Source organism: Vigna unguiculata, chromosome 3 (assembly GCF_037176805.1).
Source record: "Vigna unguiculata cultivar grain cowpea cultivar isolate G323 ecotype 2 chromosome 3, ASM3717680v1, whole genome shotgun sequence".
Taxonomy (NCBI): Eukaryota; Viridiplantae; Streptophyta; class Magnoliopsida; order Fabales; family Fabaceae; genus Vigna; species Vigna unguiculata.
Window position 1 is genome coordinate 3,414,802 of NC_140794.1, and position 17,063 is coordinate 3,431,864.

The window sequence follows — 17,063 nt, forward strand, 5'->3', positions numbered from 1 at the left end:
GGATTTTTTCCCCTTCTTTTTTCTTTTACACTCGAGAGAGATTAGTGGACAGTGCATGTTGCAAAACTGACGACTATTGGGCCATTGTGATACAAATTGTTGTTCCTTAATGGATTATTTTTGCACCGTTAAATACTGGGATATTTGAAGCCCAAAATCGACCCATTTATTCAGTTCAGACAAAAACAATATTTGCAATGTTATTTAAATCTGTTGTGTTTAGCAACATCTGGAAGGAATGCACCCCATTTCTATTTATTTGCATTCCAATACCAATAGAAAAAAATAAAAATAAAATATTCCTCAGTGCAACACATCATCCTTGGTTGTTTGATCGATGAGTGATATAATTAAAATCAATCACTACATTTAAAGTATTATTTGTTTTGGAATTTAAAACTCCGTTACACCTTTTATCTTAAAAATGTCTTAAAAGATGAAAGACGAAAAAAAAATTAAATTATCATTTATTTTGATTTGAAAGTAATGTGAGATAATTAAATATACCTAAAGAAACTCAAAATGTTATTACTAAGGTCAAAAACATTTAATTTGTATCTTTAGTGATGGTCAATATGTTTATTTATAATAATAACAAAAGCGATTATTCTCCACCCAATTGCTTAGTAATAGTGGAAAATGATGGTGTCATTAGGGTTTTCTTTTCTAAGTGGACTCCAGCCATGATATTCAAACCTAAACAGCATCAACTTCAAGTATTTGTCTAAAAAACAAAATTTGTTATTCCAGACGGCTCATTAGTTTTGTCAATATTATAATTCCTACGATAAAGAAAGAGAAAGAGACATAACGCATTGTAAAATAAATTTCGGTCTAAAAGTGTATTCTATAAAGTATTTCACGTTTTGTAAAAGGTATGTTCTAAAATATTTATTCTATCTTTGTTTTGATAATTTTATTTTAAAAATGTATTTCATTCGTTTTAGAGAAACTTATTTCTGAATTTTTATTCTGAAAATTGCTATAAAAATATTGCTTCAAAAATTTTGTTCTATAAATCATATTGTGAACATTTTTTGAAACATATTTTGAAAGACGTACAAAACAAATATTTTGACAATTACTTTTATGAAGAAGAAAATTATCCTTTTTAAATTTTTGGAGTAACAACTACAAATTTAAGGGTGAAAGAAGAAAAAGCCCTTTCAAATTAGTAAAACTTATTAATGAAAAAAAAAGAAAAAAGAAAAAAAAAAACATAATTAGTTATTATTCGTGTAAGGTTCAGTTATGTTTTAAGTTTTTTCTAAAATTTTTTAAACTTTCAATTTTTCAATTGAATCTTTAATAGATTTTAAGGTCGGTTAAATACTTAAAAAAATATATTTTTTTTCAATTGAATTTCGCTTCTTGCTATATGTGATTATTGTCTTAATATGTCACTTAAAAAATTTGAAGGTTTAATTATGTTTTAAGTTTTTCCTAAATATTTTGAACTTTCAATCAAGTTCCTATTAAATTTTATAACTGATTAAGTACTCAATAAATTTAAATTTGTCAATTGAATCTCCATGTTCATTTCTTATTGCTATCAACATGATTATTATCTTGGCATGTCACATTATCTCCATTGTTGGCACATGTAATTTATTATTTGGTTATTTAACAAATTTATAAATTATAATTTTATAATTTTCAACTTTTATAACTATAATTTTTTTTATACTTTTATAAATATAACAATATGATTATATGATTATATGATGATATAATAACATGATAATCTAACAATATGATGATATAACAATATGGCAATATAATGACATGATATGAAGATACGAAGATATGATATATAACAATATGACAATATAATGACATGACGATATAACGGTATAATAATATGTCAATATAATGATGTGATAATATAACAATATGATGATATAACTATATGACGATATAACAATAAACCGATCTAACGATAAAATGACATAGTGATATGTGTTGGAAACATTTTATTATAATTTAAAAAATAAATAATTAAAATAAAAATTCTACTGTTACTTATGTTTTTATAGACCTTTAATTTATGGGTTAATGGTTATTATGGCTAACGGCTATATTCTTATTACTATTTACTTCTTTGTCTTCCTTATATACCTATAAATACCACCTAAGTGCATGGGGAAAGACACAATAACAGAGACAACAAGCTCTAAATGTTCTTATTTTCTTCTCTATATTATCTTTAAGACAATGGTGTTCGTAAGGTTCAGAGATCCTTCGCTGCACTCGATTGATCTGACGGGTTGTTGTATCTTGGGAGAGAAACGCATATATAAGAAACACATATGATTGTGTATTGACATATTTGTTTAGCCTTGTGCAGTAGGGGCGTTTTCTCGCTAAGAATAGCGTTATGCGTGTCTCAACCCAGGCTATTTCTACTCCTTGCCTCATTTACTTTTTATCTATTATTTATTATTGTTATAATAATTATCAAGTCTGTGAATAATATTCTTTGATTTATATATATGTCTCAGTATTATTATTGCTTTAATAATTATTTTATATCATTTTATATTTTTATTATTATTAGTATTATTTGAGTAATCATTTTCTAACGTTCTTAAAGAGAAAAAGTATTATCTTGTTATTATTTCTTTTTTTATTACTCATCTGTATTAATTTCTACAATTAAAAACAATATAGAGTTGAAGACTGAAAACACATTTTATGAACTAATGTGTTTCTTATGATTATAATTTAATCAGTTTCAACAAAGCCTAAAAATTGATGTGTATAATTGTTTCTATTTCTATTGATAACAATAAATGAAATTATGTATAAATGAAATTCCTTCTCATTGAATAATGTTTTTGTGATATCTATAGCTAATGTTTATGTTGTTATATTAATTTATAATTTAATATTGTCTATTCTTACTATTGATAAAGATGTTCTATATAATGTATATATTTTAAGTATTTTGTATGAAAATAATTATAAAATAATTTGTCTCACTAAAACAACTATTGTGTTATGGAAAACAATTAAACTAAACTTTGCATTTGCAAAGGAAAATAAAATTAGCTTGATATTTAAATGAAAAAAAATGACTGATAATAAATTATCATATTATTGATTTTAAAAATTATTGTTTATAACATGAAATTAAAATTAATTATTTTAATTGATATCACGTTTAAGATCATGTAAATGCTGATAAAAGAAGAAATCTCCATATGATGAATTTTCATGTTTCTGAATTTAGGAACGTCATTGCTGCTCAACATAGTTATGAAGTGTTTCTTGAGTACAATAAAATTATTAATTCAAGACATGTGTTTTGGTTGATAAATGATATATTTGTGATGATCTGTTTGCGTAAGTACCTTTGTCTTGTAATAAAATATTTATAAGTTCTCTTTGATTATTACATATGTTAAGTTGTGATTTATGTCATGCTACTATTACAATTGTTGAGAAGTTGAGAAATTTTGGTTAGAGACCATTCAAATTATGAAATTTTGATGTACAAAATTAATTAAATAGAGAAGTGATGATACATATCTTTATAAATGAGTGTTTTTATGTGAAATTCATGGTATTATTCATTAAATAACATTTTCATATGGTGTTAATGTAATGGTGCAGCGGAAAAAAAATGTTTTTGTTTGATATAGTAAATGTTATTCTACGAGTTCTAGCTTGCCTAACATTATATTAGTCAAATTTTATATCTTGCATGCCATTTTTTGAACACAAAAGATTGTGATAAAACTTTTTATGAGTTATGAAAGAAAGGAGAACCACATTTAAAATATTTAAAAGTGTGGGGGTGTCTTGTAAAGGTTAATATACCTTTTAATGAGAAAAAAAAAATCTTGGTTATATATATAAAGTGAATGAATATATACTTCATTGATTTGCCATCTAGTGTAATATTATTTGCGTTTCTTATATTATGGCAATATGTCCAATTTCTTGAGATTATTGAATGATATATATTATTGTGAATTGGATATTGATTATGGTGGCACAATATCACCTATTGGTTATGGTTATGTTTTAACCTTGGATGAAGGTGTCCTGTCATGAAAATATGTTAAAAAGTTGTTGTTATGTCATGATCTACTGTGCAAGCATAAATTATTTTTTTTCCAATGCATCCTGACAATCAAAATATTATATTTAAAGTTTTTAGTAAAAATGTCAATGAAATTGAAAAATTGACATATAAGAATGAGAGACAAATATATTAGAAACTTAATTACTCATGATATTATCTCTATTGACTTTGTCAAGTTAGAAAGAAATGTTGCAGATCTGCTTATCAAAGGGTTGATGCATCAACAACAAGTATTTGAGTCGTCGAGGGGAATGAGACTATAGCCCATAAATTAGTTGCAACAATGGACACCCATCTCCACATGAATGGCGATCCCATGAAATGGAGTTCAATGGGTAACAACAAAGTTGTCATTGACTAAAGTACACCAAATAATTTGATTAAATTTTATGTCTCATTCCTATGGCGAGGTGTACTATAAATTGTGACAATAATAAGGTTGAAGTATGTGCATTATTATGCTTATTTTATAAAATACCTCTTAATAAACCTAATAGTTGAGGTATGTGAATTATTTTATAAAATACCTATTAATAAATCTAATGACAATTATTGTAGGGGTGTGAGTCACAAACCACCATTTGAGGGTTTACCTAGTGAGTGTGATGGTGGGGCCGCCATTGTGAGACATGGGCAAGTCTCTAAGTGACACTCATGAAACAAGATACATGCACAAGGCCGTAACGTGCACCTACTGATTAGAACCTATAATGAACATCGATTGATCTGACGGGTTGTTGTATCTTGGGAGAGAAACGCATATGATAAGAAACACATATGATTGTGTATTGACATATTTGTTTAGCCCTGTGCAGTAGGGACATTTTATCTCTAAGGATAGCGTTATGCGTGCCTCAACCCAGGCTATTTCTACTCTTTACCTCATTTACTTTTTATCTATTATTGTTATAATAATTATAAAGTCTCTGATTAATATTCTTTGATTTATATATATGTCTCAGTATTATTATTGCTTTAATAATTATTATTATATCATTTTATATTTTTATTATTATTAGTATTATTTGAGTAATCATTTTCTAACAATATGACAATATGATAATATCGCGATATTACAATTTGATGACATAATGTTATGATGATATGATAATATAACGATATAAGGATAAAACAATATAACGATACGATAATATAATGATAACATTATAAAATTGTAAATTTTAAAAAATAAATAAAATTATATATGAGACAACTCAACAAACATGACAAAATAATAATCATATCAACAATTTAACAACTTAATTGTTACATTAAAAAAATAGTTAAAAAGTATATTTGACGAAAGAATTTATATAATTGAGTACTCAATAAATATAAATATTAGAGACTCAGTTGATAATTCACAATTTTGTTGTACACTTAAAAACACAATTAAACATTCATGAAGACCAAATAGCCACGAATGACTACTTAACATGTAAACATCAATCATGCACGAATATTATTTATTACATTTAATAATTTAAAGATAATTTTATTAATATACAAACAAACAAACACAAGGAAAAAGTTATTGTAAGAAAAGTAGGAGACCGAACTATAAATCAAATAAAAATATTATTATTTTTAGATAAATAAAATAAAATATTACTTTTAGTTAGATAAAATAAAATAAATTTTTTTAATAAAAAACTTTAAGTGTACAATTATAACCTAAATTTATAATTTACATTTGACATAATTCAATTATTAATATTTTTTAAAAATATTGAAAGTAAGTCAAAATTAAAAGAAAATGCTTTCATTGAAATCGGTTCCTAAAGTTATTATTGTATTTCTTGGTACTGCATTGACAAATTAAGTAAGCAAGTCATATAAGACAAGTGTTTTCGGAATTTAACCCATCTTATGTGGAATTTTGCATTTATGAATCAGTTTAACATTGCGAAAAAAATAATACGAAGTCAATTTACATCATTTACAAATGACTAAATTTAAAATTACAAAAGATTTTGAGATAAACTCCGAATAACAACTGCATACTAACAATATTATTATTATAATTAAAATAACAACAGCCTCACAAGTTCATAAAACTAATACATACAATACAATATCAATACAAATGTAAAAAAAATAATAATACAACAGCATACTATGAATTAACATTATTAAGGAAATCAATACTTTGCTGCTCCTTAATTATTTTCATATCCATTTAATTTAAGAGAAAAACAAAAACTAAAGACTTATTTTACTAATAAAAGAAAGGAACCAATGAAAGGGAAGCAAGACCGATTAACACTATAAAGTAAATAAATCAATACTTTACTTCTCCCTAATGCTTATCCATCCAGTATAAATTATAATTACACATTTGATACGAATAAGTTTTCCATTAATTAATTAAATTCGAATAAAAGTAATAAATAATTATTTGAATATCTTCCGTTCTTTATTTATTCGTGTTCTTTCGATCTTGTTTCTTCCTGTTCATTGCACTTTCATCGCAGAAACCGGTGAGGGAAGCTCAAACATCCTCGTTTCTGCAATTGAGCAAGATTTATCTATTTATTTATTTATTTTATTTACACAAGATATTCCTTATCAGGTTTATCCAATCCCTTTTCGTGGTTTTGTTATTTTGTTTTTGAATTTTGATGTCCATAATTCAAAATTACCCCTTCTTATCCCCATCCGCTTATAAGAACGAAAAATCACGGTGATCTAGGGTTTAAAAGGGTTGTCTTTGTGGTTTTGTTTTTGTGGAAATCCATAGCTCTCAGTTAGGGGTTCGCGATAAATGGCACGGTTGGTTCTGCCATCGAAGAGATTGTCTCTTTCGAGGAACACTCTACTGGGTTTGATCTCCCCTGCTCCTGTGATTATCCATACATACACATTTTCACTTTGTTTTTGTTCTGATTCTACGTATCCGTCACCACCACGCCACCGCGTGCAATTCTTGTTTCTGGAATAACGAAAATCTTTCAGAGAAATGGATTTTTGGTCGTAGGAGCTTGTGTTATTTCTCCTGTCGTATTGTTTTTTTCTCTTTTTTTAAAATCAATATAGAATACTCTTTGTTATACGTATGGCAGTTGTTACGCAAACATGTTTTGTTTTTTTTTTTTTTTTTCGTGTGTGCTTTCTTTATTTCCTACACTTGTTCACTTTTTGCATTACTCCAATCCCTGAATGGCATGATGTTTTTTTCAAACTGCATTTTTGAAAGTCGAATTTGATGTTGAGAAGTTTCTGAACTCGAGTTTTGGCTTCTTGTGTACATGAACTATCAAAAGTGAATATAAATAATTAGATCTTATTACAAATGGGATAAACAGATGTGAAATTTCTAAATTTTCTTTTTTCTTTAAAATACTTTTAATTTTGACTATCCATGAAGGTTGTTTGATCCGATTTTTCTCTTACTATTCTTGTTAATGACTTTCTTACTTGATACATTCCCCCTGTATTAAGATTTATTGTCTGTGTTTTTTTTTTCTTTTTAATTTTCAATTGAGAATAACATGTTGAATGTTGCAATATTGCTTACTCCTCTGTGGATTATGATGATTGTTACCACCTTCTTTGCAGCTTCAGCTTAATTGCGGTGTTGGTTATTTTCAGAATACAGCAAAAAGGAACATCCGATACAAGCATTCCGTTGCTTCGGAGGTTTCATTCGTTCTTTTTGCAGCTCCATACACCAAGAAAAGGATCTTTTAAAAAATATAATGCTATCATTTAATGTTGTCATGTGAATGTAATACTGTTGACGTGGATTTTACAGGTTAATTTCCAAAAGAAGTATTCCCCATTATATACTCCACTACCAGTAAGTTTAATTTGTGTTGAACTTCTTTCTTTGTTGTTTATTTAGTTGCATTTTTAAAGATGTTTCGTTTTACCTTATGTCTGTGGATTCTTTCAGACTCAACGTTTATGTACTATCTGCTTATTTGGTTACCTGATCTTGTTTGTTCCTGTATTCTGTTTCAGAGGGTCAAGCAAGTAAGCAAGAGGCTAATTTGTGCTGTTGCCACCGAGGATTTACCAAAGCAAGTTGAAGAATCTAAAATGGAGACACCAAAGGAAATATTCTTAAAGGATTATAAGATGCCCGATTACTACTTTGACACTGTAAGTTTACAGGAGTTTTCATTCATGTTGTTGCTACTTTTAAAAATTTATTTATTCTTTTGTTCATGTGTTGTATGTAACTATTACAGGTGGATCTAAAATTTTACCTGGAAGAGGAGAAGACAATAGTTAGTTCTAAAATTTCTGTGTATCCTCGCATTGAAGGTAGATAATTATGTTTCCTTGTGATGAACTTGTATCTTGTTGAATCTACTGAGTTATACTGTCCAAGTAATTTACCAGTTTTCATATTTATTTAAATCACTTCTAATTGCTCTATTTTGTGCACCAGGTTCTTCTCCACCTCTAGTTTTAGATGGACAAGATTTACGTTTAGTTTCAGTTAAGCTGAATGGAAAGGCTTTGAAGGTATATATATCTATTGTGTGTGTGTATGTATATATGTATTTTTTTTTTTCAACTTGGCTACTTTATGAACTTAATCACCAGCTGAGTTTCATTGCCATCTTGCAAGTTTTTCAGACAATGAAATTCATATTATTACAACTGATTTTAATTTTATGTGTAATGAACGTCACATTTATGCTTCATAGTTAAAACCTTAGTTGTTTTTCATTTTCAGAAAGACTTTATATTTGTGCTTCCTAGTTAAAACCATAGTTGTTTTTACTTTCCGAAACACTTTATATTGGTAGTGATGGTGGGTTAGGTTTAGATTGTTGTATTACTTGTGTAACTCTATTTGATATTAATTCTGTTACATTCATCTATAGGAGGAAGATTATCATTTGGATGTACGTCATCTCACAATCCCATCACCTCCTAGTGGTAAATATGATCTCGAAATTGTCACAGAGATTCATCCACAGAAAAATACATCATTAGAGGTTAATGAACATTCTACTCGTTATATAGTTTGTTTCTTCATTGCATTGCTATTTTTCCTCTTTAATCACCACAATTTAGTGCTTGAGGGAAGGAAGCTGTGTTCACTGTGGATTTGATTTGCTGTAGGGACTTTACAAATCATCTGGGAATTTCTGTACTCAATGTGAGGCTGAAGGTTTCCGTAAAATTACATTTTATCAGGTTGTCATCTTAAGGCAATCAATATGATAAACTGTTCGTATATTTAAATTATAAGATTAAATTTTTCACATGGAACTAATGGATCCTACCTTCCAACAGGATCGACCTGACATAATGGCAAAATATACAGTTCGAATTGAGGCTGATAAATCACTGTATCCAGTGTTATTGTCTAATGGAAACCTGGCTGAGCAAGGTGACCTAGAGGTAATGTTATCTTGTAATGCATAGCTGTGGAGGCTATCTACATGGTTAGTGTACTGTTTATGGACAATATTTATGCTACACTGTAGGACGGGAGGCATTACGCCATTTGGGAAGACCCCTTCAAGAAACCTTGTTACCTGTTTGCCTTGGTTGCCGGACAATTACAGAGCAGAGATGACGCATTTATTACCCGTTCAGGGCGGAATGTATCCCTTAGGATATGGACACCTGCAGAAGATGTACCTAAGACTGCACATGCTATGTATTCTCTGAAAGCAGCTATGAAGTGGGATGAAGATGTATGTCTTTGTTTAATTTTAAATTATTAGATCAGATGGTTTACTTCGGGTCGCAATATACATTGATGTCTTGTCATATGCTTTCTGAACAGGTTTTTGGACTTGAATATGACCTGGATCTCTTCAATGTTGTTGCTGTCCCAGATTTTAACATGTAATTTCCATCTACCAATTTTTTTAGATTTTAATGATGTGGCCCTCCCTACGTTGTGCCTTTTATATATATTACGAGATGAGATGGGATAGTACGAAATGTTAGAGTGCAGAAAAGTAATATGGTATACCTGTTTTGTGTTTGACAGGGGAGCGATGGAGAACAAGAGCTTGAATGTTAGACCCCGTCTTGTCAGCTTGTCTTTGTTGGTCATCTGTGTTCTCTTCTGACATTTACATAAACTTTTTTTCTTATTTTCAGATTTTCAATTCAAAGCTTGTATTGGCCTCTCCAGAGACTGCTACTGATGCAGATTATGCTGCAATATTGGGGGTTATTGGACATGAGGTTTGTAACTATTCGACATTATAACTTTATAAGAGCTACTTTTCTAAATCTAATTTTCCTAATTGTATCCAGAGCTTATCTCTTAATTGTCAGTAGAGCTTATTTCTAAAACTATTAGATACTATAATTTCTGAGGAGTTAGTTTTCCAAAACTAATTTTATTAATTGTGTGCAGAGCTTATTTTATAATTGTGACCATAGCATATTTCTTAATGGTGACTAGATCTTATTTGTTGTCTATTTTGCAGTATTTCCACAACTGGACTGGCAACAGGTGACGTTATCCACACCATAGATCTTGTTATCCTTTCAAACTTGTTATTTTTTAGGCTTTTTTATTCCCATTCATAGAATGTCCTAAAACTTTTTCCTACTAAGTTCTATTTCAATTTTGACCTATTTGAGATATTGTAAACCTGGGTTTTTGCAGCACATTTGTCTATTATATGTTTATTTCTTTTCATTGCCATGGGTGTGTTAACACTTGAATTAAACATTTTATTTAATAATATCAGAGTGACTTGTCGAGACTGGTTCCAGCTTAGCCTGAAAGAAGGTCTCACAGTTTTTCGCGATCAGGCAAGCACCCGTATCCCAGTTTCCTATGCTTCAATTTAGACAATGCAATGTTTTCCTTCCGTTGAGTTTTTTTTTTTTTTTTCAATGTAATGTATTGATTATTGGCAGGAATTTTCATCTGATATGGGAAGTCGAACTGTGAAGCGTATTGCTGATGTTTCTAATCTTAGAAATTACCAGTTTCCACAGGTTACTTTCTTTTTCCTTCTGTGTTCTGATTATTTTTGTGAGTTCTACAGTGACATTTTTCTGACTGTTCCTGTCATTGTATCTATATAATTTAAATTTATCTTATTTACAATTCTTTTAATGTTAAATACCATGATGTCAGGTAGTATTCTGATATTTTTAACTCCTTTTCAGGATGCCGGCCCCATGGCCCATCCAGTGCGACCACATTCTTATATCAAGGTTAGAATATGAAAATCATTTCCCCTCATCCTTTTTCTCCAAAAATATATTTTACCGTCATTCCCCTTAATATATGTGCTTCTAAGTTTGTGTTCATATTTTTTTTTTTCTATGTTGACAGATGGACAACTTCTACACAGGCATGCCATATTAACAGAACTTAAATAATTGAGTCAATTTCGTATTTGAAAATTTTACTATATTATGTAATAATTTGCTGTGCTCTACTGATTTATCTATCATTTTGCCCACACATGTGGATTAATTTCTGATGTGGCCCTATTGTCTATTTCAATATATAGTTACGGTATGTTTCAGATTCTTTGGTTGTGACGTTTTTGTCTCTATTTTTTTCTCATTAAGCTATTGAATTGTTTATAATGATGTCGTTCTTTTCTGCAGGTCTATGAAAAGGTTTGACCATAATCACTACTGTTTTTAGTCCCTCTACATCCTTCTCTGTGGCATTTTGTTCTTATGATCCTATGTAACAGGGGGCTGAAGTTGTCAGAATGTACAAAACCTTATTAGGAAGTCAAGGGTTCCGAAAAGTAAGAATGTTTATCTAATGCCTATAACAACCGTGTTACCTGCAATGTCTTAATTTAAAGTTCAACTCTTACAAACTCCGCATATTTCAGGGCATGGATCTTTATTTCAAGAGACATGATGGTCAAGCTGTAACATGTGAAGATTTTTTCTCTGCCATGCGGGATGCAAATGATGCTGATTTTGCAAATTTCTTGTCATGGTGTGTATTTATGGCTTCATTTTTTTCTCACTGCTATCTTATACTAATTTGTATTAACTTACGAGCTAATGTTCAGGTATTCTCAAGCTGGGACCCCTGTTGTGAAAATAAACACTTCTTATAATTCAGAAGCACATACTTTTTCTTTGAAGATTAGGTACACAAACAAAACATCAACTTTTGGTTTTTCCTTTTTGATTGGGTGATTTAAAGGTATATTAGCCTTGGATTTTATTTGTGGTTGTCTTTAGTATGTTTGATGAGGACATTTTTGCAGTCAAGAGATACCGCCAACTCCCGGACAATCAGTTAAGGAACCCACGTTCATTCCTGTTGCAGTGGGTTTGCTTGATTCCAAGGGCAAGGACATACTTCTTTCAAGTCTTTATCATAATGGGACTCTGCAATCTGTTTCAAACAGTAATCAACCAGTCTACACTACAGTCCTTAGAGTCACCAAGGTTATTTATAACTTCTGTCTCATGTTTATTTGAACTTTGTAAGTCATTTTTTAAAACCAGACCTGCACGAAATTAGTTTAGACACAGTCGAAGGATTAATGATTTAACAGTGGTCGAACCAGTATTAATTAAATAGTTCATGAAATAATATTAAATAAGTACAATATTATAAGTTTGTAACAACAAAAACTAAATAAAACATCATTATATATAGTCTCAAGATTCAAAGTATATATAAAACTCCAAATGAAATATATCATAATAGTTGAGTTTGAATTTTAATAAAATACATCAATGCCCTGTTATAATAACCAAGTTTACATGTAGAATACAAAATAAAATGACAGATTAATAATATAAATGAGTAAAAGTAAATTATGTTTTATAAAATTGATAAAATAATTTATACCTAGTTGTAATATTCATTAAATATGTGATTTCTTTATCTTTAAAACATAAATTAAAAATTGAAAGAAAATTACATGCGATTTTCTTTATATTTAAAACATATCATATCAAATTAAAAATTACCACAAACTTGTTCGTTCAAACTTGTTCTCAGAACTGGTTGGTTGGTTCTCAAAAATCGTCCGTATTTTTCTGAGGTCATGGATTGGTTACCTGGCTGGTTCCCAATAACACTGGCCAAACTGTGGTTTTAAGGTTGTCAGGCAGGTTTTTAACATGTACTCTGTAGCAGGTGGATAATATACAGTTGCAATTTCCACCCTTCTTCCCTTTCTTCTCTTCAAGGGAAATAACTACTGTTTGACAGTGACTTCATTAGTCACTACTGCAATCTTGAACTTCTTTAAGGTTGAGGAAATTCTAATGATTTGCATTATTCTTAATTTTACACCTTTCAGAATATGTAGGACTATTCCGTCCAGAACTGAAATATTAAAGCTATTTTCACTGGAATTCCCCCGGAAATCCTACCCATTGCGAACTGTTTTAGGATGGGAATGTACGGGGATGGAAGTTGTCGCTTGGTCTCCGTCACCAGAAATATTTTCTACTTTATGGTCATTGATGGACTCAACACATTTTTCAAAATTTTCTGTATCTATATTATCAGTTTCTTTTTTTGCCACCCCAAATAGGCTTATGATCAGTCAATGACTCCAAACACTGACCTTTTTCCTCTTTTAATGAACAAATTCATTTAGCCAGTTATCTCCTCCTCATGCCAAATTGTAGCATTCTCATCATTCATCCATTCTTTAAAATTTACAAATGTTTTTTTCCTGCGTTTTCCCCACTGAAGTTTTCTGGATCCATTACCTTATGTAGTTAAATTATGAACATATAGTTATTCTGACATCAGATATACTACAAAGTAAAAGTTTCACTTGTTTCATTACATAGTACGTTCATGTTAAATAACTGTGTTGAATAAAAATGGCACAGAAATTGTAATTATTTACCTATGTACCCAATATTGCATAACTTATGTCCCAGTAGCCGTAGGTTTTTGTTGAAATGGAATAAGATGCAGAGCATGGGTAAGCTTTTTGATATTCGTGACTAACTGATAATTTTATTTGTATCTGGAGTAGAAAGAGGAAGAATTTGTATTCACTGATATATTTGAGAGGCCTGTTCCTTCTTTGTTACGGGGATACAGTGCTCCTGTTCGTCTGGAATCTGATCTCACTGAGAGCGACCTGTTTTTCCTGCTAGCTAATGATTCTGATGAATTCAACCGGTTTGTCTCCTCTGAAGTTGCATTTTATTCTTTTTTATTTGATAGCTCAATTGGAATTTGTTGAATAGCTGATTCAAATGATTCAGTTGGGAGGCCGGACAAATTTTGGCACGAAAGTTGATGCTCAACTTGGTGGATGATTTTCAACATAACAAACCATTGGTTTTGAATCCCAACTTTGTTAACGGGTTCAAAAGTATTCTATGTGACTTAAGTCTGGACAAAGTATGCTTAGCACAATGTTTTCTCTGTAATATTCTTTTGTTGATTAGTTTTTATCATATTATTTCACTAATTGAACTTTATGCTCTTTTATCATCTAGGAATTTGTGGCAAAGGCAATAACTCTGCCTGGGGAAGGAGAAATAATGGACATGATGAAGATTGCAGATCCAGATGCTGTTCATGCTGTTCGGACTTTCATCAGGAATCAGCTTGCAAGTGAACTGAGATTAGAGTTCTTTAACACAGTATGACCTGCCCTCTGAAGCAGTCTAGAATTTTAAAAATATCTTCTCTTCATTCTTTGAATATCTTCAATTACCTTTGCAGGTAGTAAATAATAGGAGCACAGAAACATATGTCTTCAATCACCCAAACTTGGCCAGGCGTGCTCTGAAGAATATTGCTCTTGGTATATATATATATATACACGTATCTCTTGCTACATACTAGTATACATTTACATGGATGATTCCAGCAAGATCATTTTCTTTTTTGTAGCTTATCTTGGATGCCTCGGGGAACAAGAATTCACCGAGCTTGCACTGCACGAGTACAAATCTGCCACAAACATGACTGAACAATTTGCGGCTTTGGCTGCCATAGCCCAAAAACCTGGTAAAACCCGTGATGATGTTCTAGCTGATTTTTATGGAAAGTGGAAGCATGATTTCCTGGTAAATATCTCGATCGTTAATGACTAGTTTTGGAATTAAGTTTCTTGTTGTGCTTGTTTTCTCCATTCGTTTCTATCTCGTGTGTTATACACATTAGCGTCCTATTTGGTGGTGAGGCTGGATTAAACTTAAGATGCTAACGATTGTCATACCAACTATTATTTGTGAAAGGCACAGTGCTTGCTTCCTTGTGACGCCTACACTAATTTTTTAAGTCTTCTCTGTTTTCGCCTAGCTGACTACTATTCAATCTCTCAAGTTTGTGCACCTATATGTGTTCATATGTTCAGTTTTATTTTAGAAGTTCTTCCTACCTACTGCTTGATGGTATCCTACAATGGGGTTTCTGTATTACTATTTTATACGTTGCTTGCCTTTCCAGGTGGTGAACAAATGGTTTGCTCTGCAATCAACGTCTGATATTCCTGGTAATGTTGAGAATGTGCGGAAACTGTTAAACCACCCAGCATTTGACCTGCGCAATCCCAACAAAGTGTACTCTCTCATTGGAGGTTTCTGTGGGTCTCCGGTGAACTTTCACGCGAAGGATGGATCAGGCTACGAATTTTTGGGAGAACTTGTGCTGCAACTAGACAAGCTAAATCCTCAGGTCATTTCACATTGGCCTTCTTTTTTAGTTACATATTAGTTCGTTTGTGTGTATTATTATTGCTAGATGATCCTTATGTTGTATTTGACAATTTATTGGTTTGGAGGAATGCAGGTTGCCTCAAGAATGGTGTCAGCCTTCTCAAGATGGAAGCGTTATGACGAAAGCAGACAAAATCTTGCAAAGGTAATGTGATAAGCTTTTATTATTTTTTCACATTAGCTCTCATTTTCTCTTTTTTAATTGAATTGTCGCTGTTGGGTATTAGCTTTGCTGAATAAATCTGATGTTTTTCAGGCACAATTGGAGAAGATCGTGTCTAGTAATGGACTATCGGAGAATGTGTTTGAGATAGCATCGAAAAGCTTAGCTGTTTGATTGTCACTGACACGAAGAAAACTGCCAAGCTGTCTTTTAGACGGTTATGATATATTTGTGGGGAAACCAATTGCTACAACGATCTCTATCCTGTGCAAGCTTTGGCGCAACAACGGGTGCCTCTCTTTTTGCATGCACCTACACTGATGACCTCTGATATCGATTTCCATAGGATGTTAGTGCTTTACGCCATAATAAAAGGTGAACTAATTGATCTTGGTATTTAAAAACGATTGAATGGATATGATTATACCGTCTTTTTACTTTTGATTGTGTTATTTGTTTCTTTCAACTATTTTAAAAACGGAAGTCTAAAAAGAAACACTGCATTTTGCATTATTCTTTTTGACTGCAATAACACCTTTTGCACCTTCCTCCTAACCAACGTTTGATGCCCGTTTAACAACTCTCATCTACCTGATCCTATATTTCAGACCTAATTGAGTACGTAGTGTGTACCAGAAACATTTATAAAACATAGATGCTTGGTTTGTGTACACAAGTGTATTATTTAGCTGTAGTGAGAAAGTCAAAACAGTTAGTTTTTTTAGCATCTACATCTCCATCTAAGTGTCTCCTCTCCATAAATAAGACTGGTAGCTGAGAGCAAATTATGACATTGGTCGCGATTAATGGCATACATTTACAGAAATTGTCATTTTTGGAGTTGTTACTCTCACTCCATAACACAACATTTGACTAAACTATCAAGTTTGATGAGAACTCAAACTTCATAACATTTGACTAAACTATCAAGTTTGATGAGAACTCAAACTTCATAGCTAATAATTGAAATTTGTGGATCTAGTTCATTATATTAGTAAAATTATTAAGTGACTGATAAAATAACATAATAGAAATAGTATGTTAATGTCAACTTTTGTATAATTTGAATTTATTGCTAAATATATATCTTCGAAGTACTTATAATTCTAGTTCTTACGATTTTTTTTTACAGTCCAATTTAAAATAAAATAAAAAGTATTGTATGAACGGATAGATACTTTGAATGAA

The 17,063-nt window shown here is 30.7% G+C and overlaps 1 protein-coding gene across 1 annotated transcript; it reads left to right on the forward strand.

Moving 5' to 3' along the window:
- The first annotated feature begins 6,691 nt into the window (after positions 1-6,691).
- Positions 6,692-16,312, forward strand: LOC114175778 (Peptidase M1 family protein). The gene is made up of 32 exons (XM_028060572.2): positions 6,692-6,932; positions 7,649-7,729; positions 7,845-7,889; positions 8,054-8,194; positions 8,284-8,359; positions 8,487-8,563; positions 8,929-9,042; positions 9,170-9,244; positions 9,344-9,451; positions 9,538-9,750; positions 9,843-9,904; positions 10,053-10,080; positions 10,166-10,252; positions 10,501-10,526; positions 10,768-10,831; positions 10,940-11,020; positions 11,195-11,242; positions 11,364-11,382; positions 11,545-11,549; positions 11,645-11,656; positions 11,737-11,793; positions 11,884-11,993; positions 12,070-12,150; positions 12,271-12,454; positions 14,014-14,162; positions 14,249-14,387; positions 14,486-14,632; positions 14,715-14,796; positions 14,886-15,061; positions 15,444-15,671; positions 15,786-15,857; positions 15,969-16,312. Exons 1-32 carry the CDS (start codon positions 6,855-6,857, stop codon positions 16,047-16,049), a joined length of 2,946 nt encoding a protein of 981 aa, XP_027916373.1. The 5' UTR covers positions 6,692-6,854; the 3' UTR covers positions 16,050-16,312.
- The last annotated feature ends 751 nt before the right edge of the window (positions 16,313-17,063 follow it).

Coding starts and splice junctions, on each gene's coding strand:
- LOC114175778 (XM_028060572.2), top strand. CDS start 6,855: ATGGCACGGTTGGTTCTGCCATCGAAGAGATTGTCTCTTTCGAGGAAC. Junction 7,730..7,844: donor AGCATTCCGTTGCTTCGGAG/GTTTCATTCGTT, acceptor TGGATTTTACAG/GTTAATTTCCAAAAGAAGTA. Junction 10,253..10,500: donor TGGGGGTTATTGGACATGAG/GTTTGTAACTAT, acceptor TCTATTTTGCAG/TATTTCCACAACTGGACTGG.